Genomic DNA, 24,321 nt, shown 5'->3' with positions numbered 1-24,321 from the left:
AGCACTGTCCAGCTGATTTTCAGTTGAAAATTGAAAATGTTTGATTTTTTTGAAAGCCTCTGGAGCCTGGGGAGGCTGAAAAATGGGCCTACAGTCAGGAAACGGGCCGTTTCTGGCCTCCAGAGGCTTCAGGGAGGCCTGCTAGGCCCAAAACTGGATGTGGGAAGGGGTGTTGTGCGCACACGCATGGGGGAATGGAGGGGGGTTGCATCCTGGGAGGGTCACACACGCATGTGCAGGGTGCATGGGGCTTTGAATTATGGAGGTAGGCAAGTACATGTGCACACATATGCATACTTTCGGCACCCCAGGGGGAAAAGGTTGACCGTCACTGTCCTAAGAGTTAGCTAATTCAGTCAAATGATTGGCAGTAGAATTGTTCCTGACTAACTGCATATCCTATTCAAATGTCCAATGCCCACTGTGAACTTCGGAGTAGAGAGTTTTTTGCATGTCTCTAGTGATGGGCGAACTGAACCCGCACAATTCGGATCCGTACTGAATTTTGCAGTGTTCGGTATGCCGAACACGAACCTGAACTTTTTTCAAACTTCGGGCAAAGTTCGGGGTCGTGTTCAGCATTCGGAGCTTTGACGTCACCAGCAGGTTGCTAAGGACGCCAAGGTGATCACTTCCTGGATTCCATGGAATCCAGGAAGTGATCACCTTGGCGTCCTTAGCAACCTGCTGGTGACGTCAAAGCTCTGCCCCCGGAATCTCTTCGTGGGAGGGATTCCCCGTTCAGGTTCGAGTTCGGGTTCGGTTCGGGTTCGGCCGAATTTTGCGTAAAGTTCGTCCGAACTTGCCGAACCCGAACACCGTTGGGTTCACTCATCACTGCACGTCTCATATTGCTTGTTCCTTTTTTATCATTTTTCTCTTTTGCAAAATACTCTGAAAAGACACCGTTTCTTAAGGCAGTTGAGTTCAGAGGCTTGAGTCAAAGTTTCATCCCGCCTCTGTTTTCCATGAGACCATGGACATTTAGACATTTACCATTGCCTAATCATTGCTGCTTTGGCGAAGTTACCTTGATCAATATCACTTTTCTTCCCTTTTTTCTTTTTCTTCTGGTTGACACTCAGGGTGCCATTCCTTGGTAGTTTTCCTGCAAACCATTCTATGTCATCCAGAACATGGTTGAGGATCTCCTGCTCACAACAGAGGAAAAAAAGAAACTAAATCCAATACAGTATTATTGAAAGTTTTTTGGGGGGAAATCACTAACAGAGTACAGTGATACCTTGTCTTACAAACGCCTCGTCATACAAACTTTTTGAGATACAAACCCAGGGTTTAAGATTTTTTTGCCTCTTCTTACAAACTATTTTCACCTTACAAACCCACCGCTGCCGCTGGGATGCCCCACCTCCGGACTTCCGTTGCCAGCGAAGCACCTGTTTTTGCGCTGCTGCGATTCCCCTGAGCCTCCCCTCCATGGGAAACCCCACCTCCGGACTTCCGTGTTTTTGCGATGCTGCAGGGGAATCCCAGCAGGGGAATCCCAGCATCGCAAAAACGGGCGCTTCACTGGCAACGGAAGTCCGGAGGTGGGGTTTCCCAGCGAGGGGAGCCTCAGTGAAATCACAGCATCACAAAAATACAGAAGTCCGGAGGTGGGGTTTCCCTTGCAGGGGAGCCTCAGGGGAATCCCAGCACCGCAAAAACGGGCGCTACGGCTGGCAAAAGGGGTAAATTTTGGGCTTGCACACATTAATCGCTTTCCCATTGATTCCTATGGGAAACATTGTTTCGTCTTACAAACTTTTCACCTTAAGAAACTCATCCCGGAACCAATTAAGTTTGTAAGACAAGGTATCACTGTACATTTTGCCATTTATAGATTTAGCATTTGGGTCATGCTTTCAATTTGAAGATGATTTAATTTCCTTCCCTTGAAAGTGAAGTTAATTAGCTGTACAGAGACATCTTCTCTCATGTCAAGGTGATTGATCTCCAGATAAGGCATCTCTTATTCTGGTTTGTAATCCTGGTTTCTAGCTAAATATCTTCCTTTACTACAGTTCTTTGCTGTCTTTCCACACAATTTCTAGAATTTCTTATCACACTTTCTTTGAAGTGGTGCTTCATGATTACAATCTCTCTTCATAAAAGAGAGCATAGCTGGCTGGAGAATTCTGGGAGTTAAAGTCCACAAGTCTTAAAGTTGCCAGGTTTGGGGATCCCTGCCCTAGAGACGCGACAGGGAAATATGCTTTAGTATGAGGCCAGCAGAGAAATGACATCCAAAGAAGGATGGAGTACTTACAATTTCTATTTGTTTATCCTGTGACATGGGGGAGGGTTTAGGATCTTCTTGATGCGTTTCATACTTCTGCTGCCGGTCAAATCGCTGTTCAGCTTCTACAATGTTCAATAATCAATGTGACTACAATGTGTCATTAATGCCCCAGCTACCTGACTTTCCAGTTCAATTCCTTGCCCCAAATGTGTGTACCACAGATGCTTCTAAAGAGGATACCAAGGGGTAAAAGAGGTAGCTATTATTACACAATGAATGGATATCACTTAACCCTAGATGTCTTAAAACAGAAGCTGTGAAAATCCATTCCAAGCCACTGCTACTGAATCTTGGCTTCTAGATCCTAGGCTCAATCAGAAAACATACCCAGATTGCATTCTTGAATGTTTTTTTAACTAAAATTCAATTCCCTGACTTGCTTTTTGACTAAATAGAAGCATCTTTTTCTGCATTAAGCTTGAATCTGATTAAAAATGTTTAAACATTTTAAAATGTTCTTTTGTGTTTCCTTTTGTGTGTTATAAATAAAGTTTATTTTTAATTTTTAAAAAAGCTTGAATCTGATTGTCCTTATCTTACTCATAACTGACAATGATTTCAACAGCTTCCCTGGTTCTTTTTTTAAAAGGAAACATATTACCAGTGGCTATCAATTTACTGGTGACACTAAATCTGATCTTTCCAGAACATTTATCCCAATAATTCCATGCATAAATTGAAAACCAGTGGAAGATAAGATAGAATACTAAGGAAACAACAAGCAAATGGCCTATTGTTGAGCAAGAATTCCTAGACTTGAAGCACTAGGCTACAATTCTACTCTATTCCCCATTCAGAGCATCCAAAATTGGAAACAATCCAAGAAAAATTCAAGCTTATTATACACCTATTGTTGTGGTTAGCTCTGGCCCAGCTCCTGCCCCAAGGAATGTGCAGGTGGATGTGGGGGAAACATCCACATGCCGCAGGCCTGTTTTGCTCCCGATGGAATCTGCCGACGAAGCCTCCTCTGACCAAGGAAGCATGAGTGACAGGGAAGAGGGGAGTTTGGCAGACAGCCCGGGAAGAGATCAATCATCTGTATCATCCTTGGATTCTGAACAAGAATTAATGACACATCCACGCATGCGTAGAGTGATGCATAGGAGACAACAACTGAAGGATTATTACAATAGAAAACGAGACCACCTGTGGTTGGGTGGGGCTGCTGTAATTAGTGCTACAGATAAAAGTGCAGCCTGGTGTGTTAGCCTCATGGCAGTTTATCTGATTCATTGTTTCGTCAAGATCGTGGGTTTTGTGCTGTTCAAGATTGTGTGTGGACTCTCTGGACTTTAGAATTGGACTCAATTTCCCAGTTATTGGGTGAGCAATTGGATTGCATTTAACCTGTGCCTTGTGTGTACCAGAAAATCCCTTTGACATTTAAAAAGGGAGCTGTTTCTGTTTTTCTGTTTATAAAAACTTTTGGGATTTCCTTTTATCGTGTGGTGTGTGTCTTCCTGGACTAATTACCCTGTAATTACGGGTGGTTGAAACACACCGGCAGAACACCTATCCCATGTAAATAATGTAATTCTTTCCTTTGGACATATTTCTATGTGCTGTATATTATAACAATAGACACTCCCTCCCTCCATCTTTTAATGTTATTTAGCATGCATGTCTTCCATTAGTAGGCAACATTGCAGAAAAAAAGGAATTATACAATTACCATTAAATTCTGCGTATTGTGGCTCCGTGTCCAATGGAAAATCGTGAGGAATTCGTTTGATGTTGCCAATGTGAGAAGCTCTGTTTTGCTGATTAAACATGTTCTCCAAGTTCAGTCTAAATTATAACAAATCATCATCATCATGTTTTGAGATAACCAATAAAGCACCTGCAATCAAAATATTGCAGCTGTCCAACTTTTCTATTACCTGAGCAAATCATGATTCTGACGTTCAGTTCTCCATTCCCCGATAGCTTTTTGTATTTTGGTTTTCAACAAATCAGCCTAAAAGGAAGAAGAAGCAGTTTTCAGGTTTCTCTAGATTTCAGACCTTCCAGGTTTAATCTGGAATGGCTAATACAGTATTATTATCTGATATAATTTTTTTTCTGCCATTGTGAGTGTAAAAAAAGATGCTGAGACTCTAGAAAACATACAGAGAAGACAAATAAAATAAATAACAATAAATAAACAAAGATGATGAAGGTAGTGGAGGCTAAAACATGAAAAGAAAAGTTGCTAGAATTTATGTCTAATAAGAGGACTATGGGTGACATGATAGCAGTGCTCCCATAACTAAAAGGGTTGCCACAAAGAAGAGAGAGTCCACCTATTCTCCAAAGTATAGTGGTTCCTCTACTTAAGAACTTAATTTGTTCCTTGACCAGGTTCTTAAGTAGAAACGTTCTTAAGTAGAAGCAATTATTCCCATAGCAATCAATGTAAAAGCAAATAATGCATGCAAACCCATTAGGAAAGAAATAAAAGCTCAGAATTTGGGTGGGAGGAGGAAGAAGAAGAGGAGGAGGAGAGTCGCTGCTGAAGGAAGAAGGTGAGGTGAGGGGAATAAAAAAAAATCCAAAACTTTAAGGCTTAAAAAAAAAAGAGGGGCTCTGAGGAAGTGCTCAGAGAAAGGAAAACACCCTGTTCGCTCTGGGCTGCCCAGAGCGAATGGACTGTTTCTTTTCTCTGGGCGCTGGCAGAAGTTTATTCCCTCTCCAAGTGCCCAGAGAAAGGAAAATGCTTCATTCTCTCTGGACTGCCAAAGCCTCCTTAAGCCCCACCAAAAGGCTCCTCTGACAGCCCAAAAAAGCCCGAGATGGCCGAGATTAAAGGGGGAATGGCAGGAAACTGGCCGGGCCTTCGTGCCGCTCTCAAATTCCCTGGGAAATTTTTCCAGGCTCTGGTTCTTAAGTAGAAAATGGTTCTTAAGTAGAGGCAAAAAAATCTTGAACACCTGATTCTTATCTAGAAAAATTCTTAAGTAGAGGTGTTCTTAAGTAGAGGTACCACTGTACCTGTAAGCAGGACAAGAAGAAATGGATGGAAGGAGAAAAGCAACCTAAAACTAAGGATACATTTCCTAATAGAACAATTAACTATTTTTTTTAATTGATTAATTTTGTCCAATACACAATGAGGGTTTTAGTGGGTATACACATAGTAAAATACATGATGAAGGTTTCAAAGAAATGAGCAGAGGGTTGGATTAGAAGGTCACCAGGGTGTCTTCCAACTCTATAATTCTGTTATTCAGTATTATATAGGACGATGGAAGCACTGCAGAATGTTAGCTTTGGCTAATCGTTTGATAATTATGTAGGATGTAGGACTCATACCTGAGCAAATTATTTCCCACTCCTATAAGATAATAACAAACTAATTTATTTTTGCTATTCACCTTATGTTAAACACTAGGAAGAGAATATGCAGTAGGATTTGGACTATGGAAGGTTCTCCACATGTTTATTAAAATCTGACAATCAGTTTCCTGCTGCTAGAGGAGAGCAATTTCCTAACTCTCACAGTCGATCCAAATTAGATTTGTTAGGACTGCTATATTTTATGCAAAGGTGTCTATTTCAGATATATTGCATGTGATAATGGATGTCAGAGGAGCCTGCAGTTTGCCTTTAGGCCGCTTTCAAATCTGTCCCCTCCAAATTAAAGACATGGTGTAGTTACCCCAATCTGTTCGCATTGAAACAGCAAGATACTAGTTTTGTGCTGGTCCAGTTCTTTCACAGTAATGGCCAAGATGGAGTTGTAAATACAACCGTTAAGGATGGAGACCCAATCCTGGATATCTTCCAAGGGATAACAATCCAGCTCTTCCTGTAGGCAAAAAAACCCAAACACACAGGATATAGCAGAAAAAACCACGTTGCCATCTTCCAGGTCCAAAGGAAAGGACACAACTTTCTATATGTGTAGCTTTTTCTCCGGCAATATTGAACTACAAACTAGGGCATACAAAACTTTTGCTAGACCAATCCTTGAATATAGTTCAACTGTCTGGAATCCCACACTGCATAACAGACATTAATACAATGCAACGATTCCAGAGGTATTTCACTAGAAGTGTCCTCCACTCCTCTGCTTGCAACAAAATACCTCTGCTTGCAACAAAAGTTTAGGCTTAGACAATTTAGAACTTCTCCATCTTTGATCCGACCTAACTGTAGCACATAAAATTATCCGCTACAATGCCCTGCCTGTCAATGAATACTTTAGCTTCAACCACAATAATACAGAAGCACACAATAGATACAAATTTATGGTAAACTGCTCCAAACTTGATTGCAAAAAATATGATTTCAGTAACAGAGTTTGTCAATGCCTGGAGTGACTCTGTGGTTTCTTCCCCAAACCCCCAAAACTTTAACCATAGACTGTCTACTGTTGACCTCACCTAATTCCTCAAAGGTCTTTAAGGGGCATACATAAAAGCACCAGCATGCCTACCGTCCCTGTCCTAATATTCCCCTTTATTTGTATCCATTTCTTGTATTCATAATCATGTTTATTCTTATATCTATTATCTAATACAGTGTTTCCCAACCTTGGCAACTTGAAAATATTTGGACTTCGACTCCCAGCATTTGCTGGCTGGGGGTTTGTTTATTTATTTATTTATTATTTATTGTTAGAGTTGGAAGGGACCATGCAGGTCATCAAGTCCAACCCCCTGCCTAAGCAGGAACCCTATAGCATCCCAGCCAAATGGCAGTCCAATTTCCTCTTAAAAATGTCCAGAGTATTGGAGTTCACAATGTCCGCTGGTAGGTTGTTCCACTGGTTGATCGTTCTGACCGTCAGGAAGTTCTTCCTTATTTCCAGGTTGAATCTCTCCTTGGTCAGCTTCCAGCCGTTGTTCCTCGTCCGGCCCTCCGGTGCCCTGGAGAATAAAGTGATCCCCTCCTCTCTGTTGCAACCCCTCGTATACCTATAGACTGCTATCATGTCCGCTCTGGCCCTCCTTTTCTCTAGGCTATCCATGCCCAGTTCCCGCAGTCTCTCTTTGTAAGTCTTGGTTTTTAGACCCCTGATAATTTTGGTTGCTCTTTTCTGCACCTTCTCCAGAATTTCAATGTCTTTTTTGAAGTGTGGTGACCAGAACTGAACACAGTACTCCAGGTGTGGTCTGACCAGGGCATAGTAGAGTGGTATTAAGACTTCCCTGGTCTTGGAGTGTATTCTGGGAGTTGAAGTCCAAATATCTCCAAGTTGCCAAGGTTGGGAAACACTGATCTAATACATGCTTGACAGAAATAAAATGTGTGGGAGTTAAGAAGGCCTACTTTTTCTATGCCAACAATCCATGAGGAAGATGAGTATACAATAGTTCTTTGCCATTCCTTGGCATTTTAAATGTCTTATTTAATAGCAGTATCATGGCTACTGTCCAGATATTTATCAGTTGTCCCAGGTACCCATCCCAGCTTGTAAGAAAATATGGCAATGCAAATTGGGTGTGAAATAAAATATACAGAAGCTCTGTTTACCTCAGCCTCTATGTCTGTCAGCAACAATTTGTTCTCCTTGATCTGCAAAAGCATGTCCTGGCCCCACACCTGGCTTTGGGCATCCATCATTTTGAGTCGCTCAATGCAATTCTCTACATTGTTGATTTCTTTGCCGTCAATAGCACACGTCAAAAGATGCTGTGGATCAAATATGGACTTTGTTTCTTTAGTGCATAATCTGAGTGTATGTGGAATTGTTGGGAAAGGATCAGTGTGTAAGAGGGACCAGGAAGTACTGCAGGGAAGGGCCAACTACATAGCATATAGAGCATATGCTATTAACTTCAATTGGTTCAGTAGAATAAACAGCAACATTTTTCAAATGATTAATTTATGGTGGGAATTTTGTTCAACAGAGGCAATGTGTAACTCATTAAACTATGTAGATAACATCATTATCTACATATCATTTAATATGTACAAGTAATTTTAGAGTTGATATATTACTGTGCGAAAGAATGAAAAAGATTAAACATTAAACGTAGGAAAATTAATATTCCCTCTACAGGAAAACACTTCTAAATTTATATGATTAAAATTCAGGTGATCAATCAGTTAAATCATAATCATAGTCATAGTCATAGTCATAGTCATTAATTAGATTTGTATGCCGCCCCGCTCTGAAGACTCAGAGCAGCTCACAACAGCAATACAAAATACAAATCCAATGATCAAAAAAGCAAAACAGTTAAGAACCCTTGATTTAAAAACACTCATACAACCCAAACAAACCATACATAAAATGGAGCGGCCGAGGGGAATCAATTTCCCCATGCCTGGTGGCAAAGGTGGGGTTTTAGGAGTTTGTGAAAGGCAAGGAGGGTGGGGACAGTCCTAATCTCCAGTAGAAGTTGATTCCAGAGGGTTGGGGCCACCACAGAGAAGGCTGTTCCCCTGGGTCCCACCAGACAGCATTGTTTTTTCAATGGGACCCGGAGAAGGCCAGCTCTGTGGGACTAATTGGTCACTAGGATTTGTGCAGCAGGATTCGGTCCCGAAGGTATTCTGGTCCGATGCCATGAAGGGCTTTATAGGTCATAACCAACACTTTGAATTGTGACCGGAAACTGATTGGCAACCAATGCAATGGAGAAAGATGGATTCATTTAACAACCACATGAATTACTTAACAATCATTGTTGTTTAATGTTTAATGACTGTGGCCTAAAAGGTCATCAAAGAGAGCCCAACTCACTTAATGACCGCTTCATTTAGGCAATAGAACTTTCTGTCTCAATTGGGGTTGTAAGTTGAAGACTACCTGTATAATGAAAGTTGTAACTTTACTAATTTATGAATGAACGGTAAATTTAAAATGCAAAAGTTAAAGATCTGAGTTTCTGTTCTTCCTCATTCTGTAAAATCATTTGAACACCTTTAAGAGATTAGGATCAGAGAACAGGTAAAGATAAAATTGTCCTCATGGGAAGAACAGGATTATGGAATAAGACAAAATCTTATTTAACTCTATGTGCAATGCAGGAAGTCCAGAATCAGATAATTTTGAACCAATGGCCAGATTCCTCTTCAGGAAGATCAGCACAAAAGGACCCCCGATTTTTTCATTGAGCAATGGATGAGTTTACATAATGCAGGGTTGTCAAGCTGTATTTCATTGAGGGCTGCATCAGGGTTGTGTTTAACCTGAGGGGGGGCAGACTGGGTGTGGCCAGGATGAGAGCGGCCAGCTCAGTGTGGCCCAAGTGCTCTGCCAGAGAAAATGGGCTCTTGTGCTCTGTTTTTGGGTGTGGCAGCCTTTTGCAACCCTTTGCCAGCAAAAATGGAGCCCTCCCTAGCTCAGTTTTCACTGGCAGAAGCACCACGGACAGTTCTTTGCTATTTTCAGGGAATCCCTGCATGCCAGATCTAATCACCCCATTGGCTGAATCTGTCCCCCTGGCTTTAAATCTGGCACCCCTGCCTAGAGCATAACTGATAAGTGTACCCATCTCCTGCAACTGAGCAGAATGGCAGGGACCTTCCTGGGCTTCCAAAGGTTTTTCCTACCTCCACCCGATACCGGAAGTCATACTCCGCCTTCATTATATTGCTGCTGTACTCTTTCCTTTGACCTGTGAAGGGGAGGAAAAAAGAGGCAGAATTCAACTCCAGTTTTTGCTTTAAGTATTCATTAGGATGGCAATCAGATCACAGATTGTACCACATAAGCAGTTATGGGCTGCCATACTGCCACACTATGGGCGTGGCTTATTTTATCGATGTGACTTGATCGTCATGTGACCGAGTAGGAGTGGCTTTCCAGACATGTGACCAGCTGGGAGTGGCTTGATAATCATCTGACCGTGTGGGGTGGTGGTGGCTTAAAGCTCATGTGACTGGGTGGGATGATTTACTGAGCAATATAAGTTTTCAAACAGGGGCTTAGACTCTTTTTCAGTTGATTATTTGAATAGCCGCAAAAAAGACAAATGAGAGACAGCATTATTTGTGGAGGAGCACAGTAACATTTTAAGGTTTTGTACTGAACCCACAAGGATCAGTATGATAACAGATTAGGCAAGCAGCTCAATTTTCTTTAATTGCTATAAAAGTTCAGTTCTAGATAATGATTAAAATGATGAAAGCATTTATGGGTAAAAACATACTATTTAATTATTTCCTATTTTAAAAGTAATTAAGGATCATACTAAGATACTAGAGAAGGGAGGACAATAAAATACTATTAAGTATTCAATAAATAGTGCATAAACTTACTACCCCCACTGCCCCTCCATTACTGCACACAAGTGATTACTCAAAACCTGTGTTGTTGAGTTGCTCTGTTATGAGTTTTAATTATGGTTTTAGAATTTAGAATTTGTTTTTTTCCTTGACTTCTTTTTATTGTTATTTTATATGGTAATATTATATTGTTGTAAGCCGCTCTGAGTCCTTCGGGATTGGGCAGCATAGAAGTCTGTCTGTCTGTCTGTCTGTCTGTCTGTCTGTCTGTCTGTCTGTCTGTCTGTCTGTCTGTCTGTCTGTCTAAACCAATCAATCAATCAATCAATCCTGGAGGGCAGGAGTTGGCTCCACTTATCTTGGTTTGTCCAGGATTGCTTTATGTGCCAATCAGAGGAAATTAATAAGGGGAGGGGGTTGTTTCTTTTTACATCAGAGAAGATAACAGATTGGTTTCAAGTCCCCTAATCATTTTGGTTGCTCTTTTCTACACCCTCTTCAAAAGAGACATTGAAACTCTGGAGAAGGTGCAGAAAAGAGCAACCAAAATGATTAGGGGACTTGAAACCAAGACTTACGAAGAGAGATTCCGGGAACTGGGCATGGACAGCCTAGAGAAAAGGAGGACCAGAGGGGACATGATAGCTGTATACAGGTATATGAGGGGTTGCCACAGAGAGGAGGGGGCCACTCTATTCTCCAGAGCACCAGAGGGCCGAACGAGGAACAACGGCTGAAAGCTGACCAAGGAGAGATTCAACCTAGAAGTAAGGAAGAACTTCCTAACGGTCAGAGCGATCAACCAGTGGAACAACCTGCCTGCGGAGGTTGCGAACTCCCCAACTCTGGACACTTTCAAGAGGAGATTGGACTGCCACTTGGCTGGGGTGCTTTAAGATGCCTGCTCGGGCAGGGGTTGGACTTGATGACCTACATGGTCCTTTTCAACTCTAACAATCAAGAAAGAAAGAAAGAAAGAAAGAAAGAAAGAAAGAAAGAAAGAAAGAAAGAAAGAAAGAAAGAAAGAAAGCCTTCACTTCTCTAAACTAGTTTATGCCTAAGGGTCAGCTGATATTCCTCTCTCTGATTCAGAAGGACAAAGTACATGGCACAGGGCCTGGTTACTTGGGGGATCTCCTATCTCCCGTATTATTTCCCTGGCTGCTCTGATTTGACTAGATTGGCATGCTTTGGGTACCTTTGATTAAACAATGCCATCTATTGGCAACTCAGAAACACAGCTTCTCTGGTGCAGTGCCTGCTCTGTGGAGGGAGGTGCCTCTGAGATTTAAATGTCTCCTGCCCCCACACAATACTGGTGTTTCAAAGGCTTATTTTCCTAGACCTTGGTGAGCATTGGAATCCCTCTTCTTCCATTTCTTTGTCCTTATTTGGCTTTGCTTTCTCTGCCACATTTCTTTCTTTTTGTGTTGTGTTATTGCTTGTGATCTTTCCTTAATTTTTAAATGTTTTCAATGATTTGTAAAGGATCCAGAAACAGATTTGGTAGTTGGGCAGCATATCAATAATAATGTTTTTTTTTGGAATGCCCAGTAGTGCAGAACTTTTGGCAAAAATTGCAAGAGGATATTAATAGGATGTAGAATATACAATGGATAATTACCAAGGAAATGACAGTATTAGTTAAAAGCAATGCGATGGGAGAATTTAGAGGAATAAAACAAGCAGCGATAGAAAGCGCTCAGGCGGTAATAGTCTTGGGTTGGAAGGATGCGACAAAATGGACAATGCAAATTTGGTACCGGTACATGGTGGATCATATTCAATTTGAGATTATGGACAAAAGGATGAACTTGGTTAATGACACTGATTTGCAACAACTGATGGGACGATGGGACAAGATAAGACGATATATGGTTAGTAGAATCCGAGACCAAGCTACAAGGAATAAATTGGAATCACTTTATAATATGTAAATAGATATTTTACTCTTGAGTTAAAATGGTATATATAAGAAAGACCCCCCCAATTTGGTGGTGGGCTGTGAATGTTTGTCTGGTGATGGGCACCAATCACAGAGCACCTTTTGTATGTTATGTGTGTGTTTATATTCTATAAAATCAATAATAATAATAATAATAATAATAATAATAATAATAATGAGGAGGAGGAGGAGGAGAAGAAGAAGAAGAAGTAGTAGTAGTAGTAGTAGTAGAAGAAGAAGAAGAAGAAGAAGAAGAAGAAGAAGAAGAAGAAGAAGAAGAAGAATTTTAAAAACCCACCTGGGCAAGTCATTGGATACATAGCTGGAATAGTAGACTGGACTCAAGCAGAACAACATGTCTGGGATAGCCAGAAAAATAATGACAATTAATCATGCCCTTCGTCCATGAAGCACCATTGACAGACTTTATTTACCAAGGAGCATAAGTGGGCATGGAATATTGTCCAAATGGTATCAGGGGGTTGGAGAAATAAAAAAGGCATTGGAAGAATATTTGATGGATGGTGAAGACAATGCACTGAAGCTAGCATACAATGGAGGATTACCAAGTACTGGATAGATAGAACTGGCATATAAGTAAGACCAAATAAAGAATAGAAAAGAGACATGGAAAGGCAAGTATTATTAAAAATAGCAGACAAAGAAGATAACAACAAGACCTGATAATGAACAAGAGCAAGAAAGTTGAGGAAAGAGACAGAGGAACTAATTCTGGCTGCACAAGACCTGACCTTAAGAAAATAAACATGTAGAGGCAGAATTGTGAAGACAGAAACAGACAGCAAATGCCGCCTCTGTAAAGAAGCAGGAGAAATAGTGAGCTACCTACTTAGCTGTTGCAAGAAGATCACATAGACTGACTACAAACGATGCCATGATCAAGTAGCAACAAGGAAGCACTGGAATATTGGCAAGAATCACGATATACAAAGATATGCAAATAGAAATGGAACAACAGTGGGGGGAAAAAGCAAAGATAGTCATGGAAGCATTGGGCGCAATTCCAAAACATCTGGGGCAAGATATGAACGCCATCAGCATTGACAAATCATCCTTAGTCATTTGCAAAAGGCAGTTTTCCATGGAACAGTTTACATCCTGTGACAATTCAATTCAATTCAATTTATTAGATTTGTATGCCGCCCCTCTACGAAGACTCGGGGCGGCTCACAACAGTAATAAAAACAGTATAACAATGGAACAAATTTAATAATAAAATATATAAAAAACCTCAACAATTAAAAACCATACAGCACATACACATCAAACATGAAATATAATAAGCCTGGGGGAGATGTCTTAGTTCCCCCATGCCTGGTGATATAGGGGGGTCTTAAGTAACTTGTGAAAGACAAGGAGGGTGGGGGCCATTCTAATCTCCGGGGGAAGTTGATTCCAGAGGGCCGGGGCCGCCACAGAGAAGGGTCTTCCCCTGGGGTCCGCTAAACGACATTGTTTAGTCGACGGGACCTGGAGAAGGCCAACTCTGTGGGACCTAATCGGCCGCTGGGATTTGTGCGGTAGAAGGCGGTTCTGGAGGTATTCTGGCCCAATGCCATGTAGGGCTTTAAAGGTCATTACCAACACTGTTGTAGAAACGTGGGCGAATCTAGGAAGCCCCATGATAGCTCTCGCAGCCGCATTCTGCACGATCTGAAGTTTCTGAACACTTTTCAAAGGTAGCCCCATGTAGAGAGCAACAATTTTAGTAATCAAAAAATATCTGCAGTGAAGGGCTACCAAAAGTTTTACTACCACACTGTGGGCGTGGCTTATGCAGGACGCCCTGGATTTTCTTTCAACATCTTTCAGTGCAAATTGGGTGCTCTAGGGTGGAGCTCCAGTTTTGTTACCCCACTGCGTCTCCCTCGTCCCCCCCCCCGTGTCCAGGCAGCAGCCCTGCCCTGAATATTTGCCTATCCCAGATCCTAGGGAAGGACTTGATAGGTGGATAAAAATATTAGATCCAGTCTAAACGTCTGAGTGTGATCATCATCACCATCACCATCAATCATATGATTCATCTGATTCCCTCTAGGTCAGGGGTAGGCAAAGTTGGCTCTTCTATGACTTGTGGACTTCAACTCCCAGAATTCCTGAGCCAATCATGCTAGCTCAGGAATTCTGGGAGTTGAAGTACACATGTCATACAAGAGCCAACTTTGCCTATCCCTGCTCGAGGCTATTTCTTGATATAAAGGAATTATACTCCTATATATGAAAGTAAACAATGTGTAGGTGATAGTTCCTCTGATTATTTTTTTAAAAACTTATTATAAGCTCCCAGGATATTATTCCATTTGAATGATTTGGAAAGAGGAGAGCAGGCTATCCTTACGGTAAATAGCTACGCCACTTGGCCTGGACATGCTGTTGGCTCTCTTGAAATCCGTTCCAATGTCACTGTGGAGAAAAGAAAAAAAGACACATGGATTTAATTTTTTTAAAGGTCTGCTATTCACTTATATTCCCTTATATCCAGAGGTGGGGTTCAGCAGGTTTTGACCAGTTCTGGAGAACTAGTAGTGGAAATTTTGAGTAGTTCGGAGAACTGGTAATTACCACCCCTGACTGGCCCTGCCACATCTATTCTCTGCCCCCCGAGTCCTAGCTGATCAGGAGGAAATGGAGATTTTGCAGTAACCTTCCCCTGGAGTGGAATGGGCGGGGTATGGAGATTTTACAGTATCCTTCTCCTACCACGCCGACCAAGCCACGCCCATCAATCCAAGCCACACCATGTCCACCAAACCACACCCACAGAACTGGTAGTAAAGTTTTTGAATCCCGCCACTGCTTATATTCCTCTCCCTACCCTCTGCTACTACTAAATCAGGAATTTTAGTAAGTTCCAATAATAAAAATTCATATAAAAATTCATTGATTCTGGACAAAATGAAATGATCTGCTCTTTGAGATGCAGTGCCAGCTACATTTCACTTAAAATGTTTAGAATCCAAATCTTGTTGATAAAGACTTTTGACAAAGACTTTCTAGAATCTGTGTGTAGATTAGTGACTAGTTTGTTGTGGCAAATTTTCAGTATAATTGAAATATATAGGAATAAAGATTTAAAATTTACATCAAACTATAACCTAAAAGAAAATTTCTATAAAATGATAGATCGCTGGTATTTAACTCCAGATACATTGCCAAGAATGTATAAAGGCATTTCAAATGAATGTTGGAAATATAAATGCAAACGGAGGGACTTTTTATCATTTATGGGGGGTTTTTTGTGATAAAGCAAAGAAACATTGCAGTAGGATTCATAGTTTAATATGGAAAGTTCTTAACATGAATATAAAGACAAAACCAGAAACTTTTCTTTTGGATTCAATGAAAAAAGACCCAGGGGGAAAAAAATCAGAATTTTAATGTTATATATGTTGAACCTCTTGAATCTTTTTGCACTTGATCATTCTCAATTTGGTCCATCAGGTAGTATGTGCTGTTAGGTATAGAATAGAATAGAATAGAATAGAATAGAATTTTTATTGGCAAAGTGTGATTGGACACACAAGGAATTTGTCTTGGTGCAGATGCTCTCAGCGTACATAAAATAAAATATACTTTTGTCAAGAATCATGTGGTACAACACTTAATGATTGTCATAGGGGTCAAATAAGCAATGAGGAAGCAATATTAATAAAAATCTTAGGATATAAGCAACAAGTTACAGTCATACAGTCAACATGGGAGGAAAAACTAGTAGAATAGAAGTGCAGATTTAGTAGAAAGTCTGACAGTGTTGAGGGAATTATTTGTTTAGTAGAGTGATGGCGTTCGGAAAGAAATTGTTCTTGTGTCTAGTTGTCTTGGTGTGCAGTGCTCTGTACCGATGTTTTGAGGGTAGGAGTTGAAACAATTTGTGTCCAGGATGTGAGGGGTCAGTAAATATTTTCCCCGCCCTCTTTTTGACTCGTGCAGTATACAGGTCCTCAATGGAAGGCAGGTTAGCAGCAATTGTTTTTTCTGCAGTTCTGATTATCCTCTGAAGTCTGTGCCGGTCCTGTTGGGTTGCAGCACCAAACCAGACAGTTATAGAGGTGCAGATGACAGACTCAATGATTCCTCTGTGGACAAATATTGACTACAGTTTTTTGCTTCTGGTCAGAGTTCCAGGGACCGAGAAATCTCTCCTTTTAGGACTTTGTTGACAGGATTAACGCAGTACAGGTGTGGTCCTTCTGTGAATAGCAGTTGTCACTGGCAGGCAAACAACCCCTTCCTTTTATCTACAGGCCCCATTTTCAGCATTAAATTATTTTCTACAAACAGGTGCCAAGGATTCCCACCAGCCTGCTCTGCCAACAGCAACCTTTTCTCCTCTTCAGAGAACTGGAGGCCCAGCTCAAAGGAATTGCTGTATAGGACATGGGTGCATTGCTCTGCATTGTTTCCGTAAGCCTGCAAGGGACCCATTTCTGGGGAAGACAGTGGCTGAGAAGAGGTTGAGGTGGCGACTTGCATGCATGACTCAGAAGGTTGTCATAATTCCCATAGCAATCCTCATCATCTTCCAACATGACGGGCAAGTAGGCGGTGAGCTTGGACGGGGTTTGATGATGCAGATTTTCCCAGGAAATCAAATGACGGGTGGGTCCTCAGAGGTCCATAGCCTCCCATTTCTTCACATCCTAACCATTTGGTAGCATCAAGAACCAGAAACTTCTTTATGCACAGAAATGGAAGTTCACCTAGATCCCCACAATGGGTGAATGGTTACAAAAGCTGATGGAGTTAGCAGAGATAGCTAAATTGATTGTTTTGATCAAAGGGAACAAATATACACTTTTATTTCTATTTGGAAACAGCTTCTGAATTTTGTGTTTGAGGTGGGGAAAAAAGTAAAACTTTGATTTTAGGCTTTACCAATTAAATAGATTCATTGTTATAGAAGGGCTAGTCAATATAATTATGTAATTATACTTCAGCTTCAACCGCAATAACACAAGAGCACGCAACAGATTCAAACTTAATACGAACCGCTCCAAACTTGACTGTAAAAAATATGATTTCAACAACCGAGTTATCGAAGCGTGGAACTCATTACCCGACTCAATTGTGTCAACCCCTAACCCCCATCACTTCTCCCTTAGACTCTCCACGATTGACCTCGCCAGGTTCCTAAGAGGCCAGTAAGGGGCATACATAAGTGCACTGGTGTGCCTTTCGCCCCCTGTCCAATTGTCTTTCTTTCTTTCAACTATCCTATATATTCTCTTCCTTTCATATATCCTCTCCTCTAAGTTTACTTTCACCCTCTTTTATATTATCACATGTCTATCTTTCTTCCTATGTATTTGTGTATTGGACAAATGAATAAATAAAAAATAAATAAATAAAAGTAAAAAGGTTAAGGTTTAATGCCTTGTTCTACTCCACCAAAAAGAGGCAGAAATCAATGTCTTTTTTCTTTTTTTTCTTTTCTTTCCCTCACTTTTCCTTTCCCTTTTCCCTTCTTTGTTTTCCCAACTGTTTACTTTTGTATTTTCTTTGTATGCTATATTATAGACTAACAAAAATGTTTTTAAAATTTCAATATATAGACTTACTCTCCGTAAGAACCATTCCTATGGCTGAAGCGATCTTCCATTCTGAACTCAGATTTTACAGTCTTGTTCACCAGCCAGAGTTTCTAACAGATGGATAGCCATAGAAATTGGATTAATAAATAAATATTCAAGACCTGCATTTTAGAAATCGTTTCTGCTATTGCGATTGAAACATTATATTTCTTCTCAACATTCTAAATAGCCAGACCTTAAGCTAAATTTAATCATAACTCTAAAGAATATCACTTTCCCAGGAACTTTGATAGCACAGTCAATTCATTTGACCTAGCCCTGATCATTAAACTGACGGGTAGCAGGTTTTATGTTATAGGATGAATGTTTGTACTGGGAACATTGAATAGAATGAACATTTGTACTTGGATTTTAATTGTAACACATTGTTTTATTCATGTACGCCACCCTGAGTCCGTCAGGAGTTGGGCGGCTTATAAATCTAACAAAATAAATAAAGAAATGTCCCCAAACTTTCTGGCATACAGCCTGGATTTTAATTGGAGATGCCAGAGACAGATTTCAGGGCTTCCTGTATGTAAAACTGCTATTGCCATCAAGCTAAAAAAAATATCACAGGATAGTCATTCCCTTTAATAAGCAAAAACAACAACATAAAATCCCCCACCAACCAATTTGTTTTATATGCAAATAATTTTAAAGTCTTCTTCCTTGTACGTACTTGCTAGTACTGATACATCTCATGGCCTCGAGGTTTTTATATTTTTTCCTTTCTACCCAAGACCTTCTTTCACCCTTCTTAAATTATTGTAAAGAATAAAATTATTGTAAGATAAAGATACCCTCCAGTCAATTAGTTGGCTTTCTTCTCTGTGTTACATAGACCCTTCTTGTTTTTAAAAAACTATCGTAAATTTCCTAATCTGGTCAATAGTCTCCCAATTACTAATCTAGGCAACCTGGCTTAACAAAGATTAGTCAAGATCCATTAAAGGTTATTGAAAAGACCAACATTCTTTGAGGTTGGGTTTGGCTCTACATATGGAACAAGTGAACTTGAGAAAGCAGTGCTGTTATTCCATCAAGAGGGGAGTGAAGTAGGATTTAATAAAGCAACTTACCTTCTGAATTGTTGTGGTAAACAGGTGGTTTGATAGAACAAACACAAGATTTTCGCCTGCTAAACACAGAATCAGGAAGAAGACCACAGAAAGAGTTGTGTCTATGCCTGGAACATGTTTTCAAGTTCAGACTTTGCCCCTCTGTTCAAAGGAGCATTAATACACAGGATAAAGGGAAGTATTCAGAGAGCGAGAGGGCAAATAATAGACATTGAAGTTTCAGTGCTGCATGACGCAGGAATCACACCCATGACCTTTGGTCTCTTCTATGCACAGATAAAGCATCCTTCTCCTTGTGCGCTGAACCTACTGCAGCTACTGGAGAGCAGCATGGCTTTTAGATTTAGATTAGATTAGATTTATTGGATTTATATGCCACCCCTCTCCGCAAATTCGGGGCGGCTCACAACAAAGTAAAAACAATACATAATAACAAATTCAATACCCACCAATCCAATTACAATTTTAAGCTAAAAAATTCATAAAAAACAACCCCAGAATATTAAAAAACAAGCACACAATCAATCTAACACCAAAACAACATGGGCAAGGGGGAGATGTTTCAGTTGCCCCATGCCTGACGGCAGAGGTGGGTTTTAAGGAGTTTGCGAAAGGCAAGGAGGGTGGGGGCAATCCTAATCTCAGGGGGGAGCTGGTTCCAGAGGGTTGGAGCCACCACAGAGAAGGCTCTTCCCCGGGTCCTGCCAGACGACACTGTTTAGTCGATGGGACCCGGAGAAGGCCAACTCTGTGGGACCGAACCTGTCGCTGGGATTCGTGCGGCAGAAGGCGGTCCCGGAGATATTCTGGTCCGGTGCCATGAAGGGCTTTATAGGTCATAACCAACACTTTAAAAAGAGGTAAAAATTTATACCAACTGTCAAAAGTAAGAAAAAGAAAAAACTAAACGTACAAGAAAGGGAAAAGTAGAAGAACAATAGAAAAGAAGAACGATACAAAATAGTAGCTTTGTACCACTCACAACACTTCCTATCTACTTTACAGCAGTTACAAGTACAGTTATAAATTTCCCTTCTGTTTTAGGATTACCACATATTCTTTTCTTTCTATAATCTATCCTGTTTAATCACCTAAACCATACGTTAATATTTTTCTAATTCATGCAAAAAAATCTATAAGGTGTTTCCCGTCAGCAATAAACATGAAAATATTGTTCTGAAAATATTATTTTACTGAAAGAGTAGTAGATCCTTGGAACAAACTTCCAGCAGATGTGGAACTGAATTTAAACATGCCTGAGATAAACATATATCTATTGTAAGATAAAATACAGGAAATAGTATAAGGGCAGACTAGATGGACCATGAGGTCTTTTTCTGCCGTCAGTCTTCTATGTTTCTTCTATGTTTCTATGGTCAAAGAGGTCAATTCAGCCATTTTAGCAAGTTCCATCCTTTTTGCCACCCATTCCTCCATTGTGGGTAATGTTGAATTTCCCACTTTTTGTACATGAAACCACCTTGCTACGATAGGCACTTTTCTTGAGGCAGTGGGCATAGTTCCCTCTAAGCTGAGCAGTGAGCAATCGCTCACTTAAAAATCATCATCAACTCAGAGTTTTCCAAACCTGCCCAGAAGCCGAGAGGGAAAGAGTGAGAGGGAAGGAGAGAGAGAGGAAGAGAGGAAGAGAGGAAGAGAGAGAAACAGATAGAAAAAAGAGAGGAAGGAAAAGAGAAAGAAAAAGAATGGGAGTAAGGAAGAGAGAAAGAAAATCAAAATCTAGTTTGAAACTAGCTCAACTATTTAAGTGGCATTTTGATATTGATAGAGTTGCCCTATTATGAGCTCACTGTTATAGACACACAGTACAGTATTTTATTTTGAAATTCTCTGAGGCAAAACAGGGTGGGTTTTTTGTTTGTTTGTTTGTTTGTTTATTTATTTATTATTTCTGTGCCGCCCAGTCCCGAAGGGACTGCCGCTCAGACTGCCCCCCCCCCCAAAAAAAAATTAGAGGGAACACTGGCAGTGGGGTTTGAGTCCTCACTGAGTTGTTAAACTGAGTTGTTAAGATGCTGTTTAGTTGAATTTCTCCCGGAACTCCTTTGATCTGATCCTTGGACTAGTGTGGGAGTCTCCTGATTTATGGTTAACCATTACACCTACAATGGCTCATTGGCTAACAACCATAAACCACTGTGAGCATATTGCACCTGTTTTGAGATCCTTTATTAATTGCTGCTGGGCTCAAACTATTAGCCTACGTTATAAAGCACCATATGGCTCGGCTTCTGGCTACTTCTTACAATTACATTGTCAATTAAGCATGCCAGGTTATGATAAACTGATGGCAAAACCTGTGTCCCCGAAGGAGAACACTATGAGCTTTAAGCTTTCTTAACTGCAGGCTGAATATGAGATATAGGAATGTGCGAGTGTCAAATAAAACCTGTTATCAGTGCATGCTTGTGTTGCGTTAGGAGGATTCAAGTATGAGCCTTCATTCTCTACATCAATGACCTTTGTGATTACATCACAAGCAACTGTGTCCTTTTCGCCGACGATGTGAAACTCTTCAACACCACCGATAACACAACTACTCTCCAAAAAGACCTTGACGCTGTTTCTGAGTGGTCTAACACATGGCAACTCCAAATCTCAACCAGCAAATGCTCCGTCTTACACATTGGGAAAAAGAATCTGAACTCCAAATAATCAAATTATCACAGATAACCCCCACTCGGTTAAAGACCTCGGTATATTAATAACAAAAGACTTAAGTGCCAAAGCCCACTGTAACAACATAGCCAAGAAGGCTTCAAGAGGTGTAAACCTAATCCTACATAGCTTCTACTCTGGCAATCTCTCATTACTCACCAGAGCTTACAAAACTTTCACCAGACCCATCCTCGAATGCAGCTCATCTGTTTGGATCCCATATCGCATCTCAGACATTAACACCCTTGAAAATGTTCAAAGATACTTCACCAGAAGAGCCCTTCACTTCTCTACTCAAAATAGAATACCCTACAAGACTAGACTTTCAACCCTGGGTCTAGAAAGCTTAGAACTACGACGCCTTAAACATGATCTAAGTATTGCCCACAAGATCATAAGCTGCAACGTCCTGCCTGTCGGCGACTACTTCAGCTTCAACCACAACAACATAAGAGCTCACAACAGATTTAAACTGAATATTAACCACTCCAAACTTGACTGTTAAAAAAACGACTTCAGTAATCGAGTTGTCGAAGCGTGGAATTCATTGCCGGACTCTGTAGTGTCATTCCCAAACCCCCATCACTTTACCCTTAGACTATCCATGATAGTCTCTCTCCAGATTCCTAAGAGATCAGTAAGGGGTGTACATAAGTGCACTAGAGTGCCTTCCGTCCCCTGTCCTATTGCTCTCTTATATCTCCTATACCATTCTTCTTTCCTATATTTATTATATTCTTTCATTGATATATTTTATTCCTATTTCTTCTCTTCTCTTCTTTCTTAGATATATTTTACTATGAGTATATCCTCTATAACCATAATAATAATAATAATAATAATAATAATAATAATAATAAAGTTATTGTCATTTTCAAAGCAACAAATTGTCATTGGCAACGAAAGTCATGTGACACCCAGAGACCAGTCCCACCATACATAAAATCAGAATAGGTACATTTAAAAATAGAATAAAAAATAGAATAAAAAATAGAATAAAATGTCCCACCCTCTACAAAATTCCCCACCCTGAACCACTCAACCATCTACATGACAAACCGAGTAATATTGTCCAACAGTTCACTGATAGTGACCCTTTAGTTCGTTGTTAAGTGCAAGTATAGCTCTGGGATAAAAACTATTCAGGAAACGTGTGGTCCGAGTTCTAGTTGTTCTGTATCTTCTGCCAGAAGGCAACAGTTCAAAATTTACTATATGTATATGTATACTATATTTACTATATGTATACCCAATATAACTCTCATTGTGCAATGGACAAAATCAATAAATAAAATAATAAAATAAAATAAAATGTTTCCCAAAGTTATCCAACCCTTGTTATGTGAAAAATAAAAGGTGTGAAAATAGGCTTAATCTTTTTTCAGCAATGACTGGGTCATGCTGTATTCCACGACAGTAGAAGTACTTAAGGTTTTATTCTAAAGTGGTATAAAAATTAACATAGCCACATAACATGAGACAGCAATTAAAGAATATTAAAACCAGATACCAATGAAGCATATTTTCAATTGCAGGAAGTCAAGAAGGCGTTATATCCTTTCTGAGAGACAGGGGACCCTAAAGAGATTGTGGCAGTTGGATTTCTTCAAAATGAGCAAATGTGTAGCACTCATTCAATTAGGTCTACATCTAATCCCAGGGGGGTTTCTAATTATTTTATAAAGACCTCTTGGTTTTCAATGGTTTAATCTCAGTTGATTGCCAATGGCAATGGGCCACCACAAAGTTGAGGTCAATTGGGATAGAAGATGAGAAAGATCATCCTACTTGCACAGATGTCCCACCAAAGGCAATATAGGACAAAGTTAAGGTGTGGCTTATTTTGTGGGTGTGGTTTGATGGTCATGTGAGTGGGTAGGAGTGTCTTGATGGCCATGTGACCAGGTGGGAGTGGCTTAAACGATCATCATAATTCATGTGAACTGTTAAGTCCTCGATTTACATCCTCACCAGGGTCGCTCTCTGGGGTGACAATTTGCTTCACGTATCCCATGCTCTCCTTCCTGAGTCGCCCCCTGTCTTAGGTTGGGTAGCTAGGTGAATGGGTGCCAATCAACTGTTGAGAAAAGAGGGGGGAGGAAATGGCCCACCTGCAACTTCTGCTGGTGCCGGTCTCCCTGCGGCTTTCCGAGGAAGAGGAGGAGGATGGGAGGGGGGATAGTCAGCTGGAGCTGGGCACACAGCTTCATTTCCGCCGGTGGAACTGCGTTCCAACCCGTCCTGCCTGCTGCCCACCCCTGGTTACATCCCTTCCGTTATAATGCTTAAGTTACAATTGCCCAGTGCTAGTATGCAGCATCTGGCTAAAGATTTGTCTTAGGTCCTCTTCTCATCTTTCACTTCAAATGTTAGATCATGTATCCTCCTGAAAAATCTTCTCTCTTCATGCTTTAGAAATTAACAAAGGTTTTGTTATTTGGTTCCAGTTACAATATTTCTTTTTAACAGGCACGTTTCAAGATGCCTTGTTATGGGAGGAAGAATGTTTGGTACTTTTTACAAAGCATAAAATTAACGAGCATCTTAAAGGGGTATCCT

General features: G+C 40.5%; 1 protein-coding gene across 1 annotated transcript in view; it reads right to left on the bottom strand.

Annotated features, from left to right (window-relative positions):
- EPS8L3 (EPS8 signaling adaptor L3) overlaps nt 1-19,160 on the bottom strand; it is a 39,089-nt gene extending 19,929 nt beyond the window's left edge. Inside the window, exons 1-10 of the mRNA XM_070745110.1 lie at nt 19,084-19,160; nt 17,990-18,072; nt 14,770-14,834; nt 9,791-9,855; nt 7,763-7,921; nt 5,943-6,092; nt 4,186-4,262; nt 3,978-4,093; nt 2,270-2,364; nt 1,031-1,151 (exon numbers count right to left, since the gene is read on the bottom strand). Of these exons, the coding sequence (XP_070601211.1) occupies nt 1,031-1,151; nt 2,270-2,364; nt 3,978-4,093; nt 4,186-4,262; nt 5,943-6,092; nt 7,763-7,921; nt 9,791-9,855; nt 14,770-14,834; nt 17,990-18,030 (889 nt within the window). The 5' untranslated portion in view covers nt 18,031-18,072; nt 19,084-19,160. The remainder of the gene's footprint in view (nt 1-1,030; nt 1,152-2,269; nt 2,365-3,977; nt 4,094-4,185; nt 4,263-5,942; nt 6,093-7,762; nt 7,922-9,790; nt 9,856-14,769; nt 14,835-17,989; nt 18,073-19,083) is intronic.
- Nucleotides 19,161-24,321: the final 5,161 nt, after the last annotated feature.

This window comes from Erythrolamprus reginae, chromosome 3 (genome assembly GCF_031021105.1).
Source record: "Erythrolamprus reginae isolate rEryReg1 chromosome 3, rEryReg1.hap1, whole genome shotgun sequence".
Lineage (NCBI taxonomy): Eukaryota > Metazoa > Chordata > Lepidosauria > Squamata > Dipsadidae > Erythrolamprus > Erythrolamprus reginae.
Note: the sequence above shows the minus strand (reverse complement) of the source record. Positions and strands in the feature narration are given on the sequence as shown.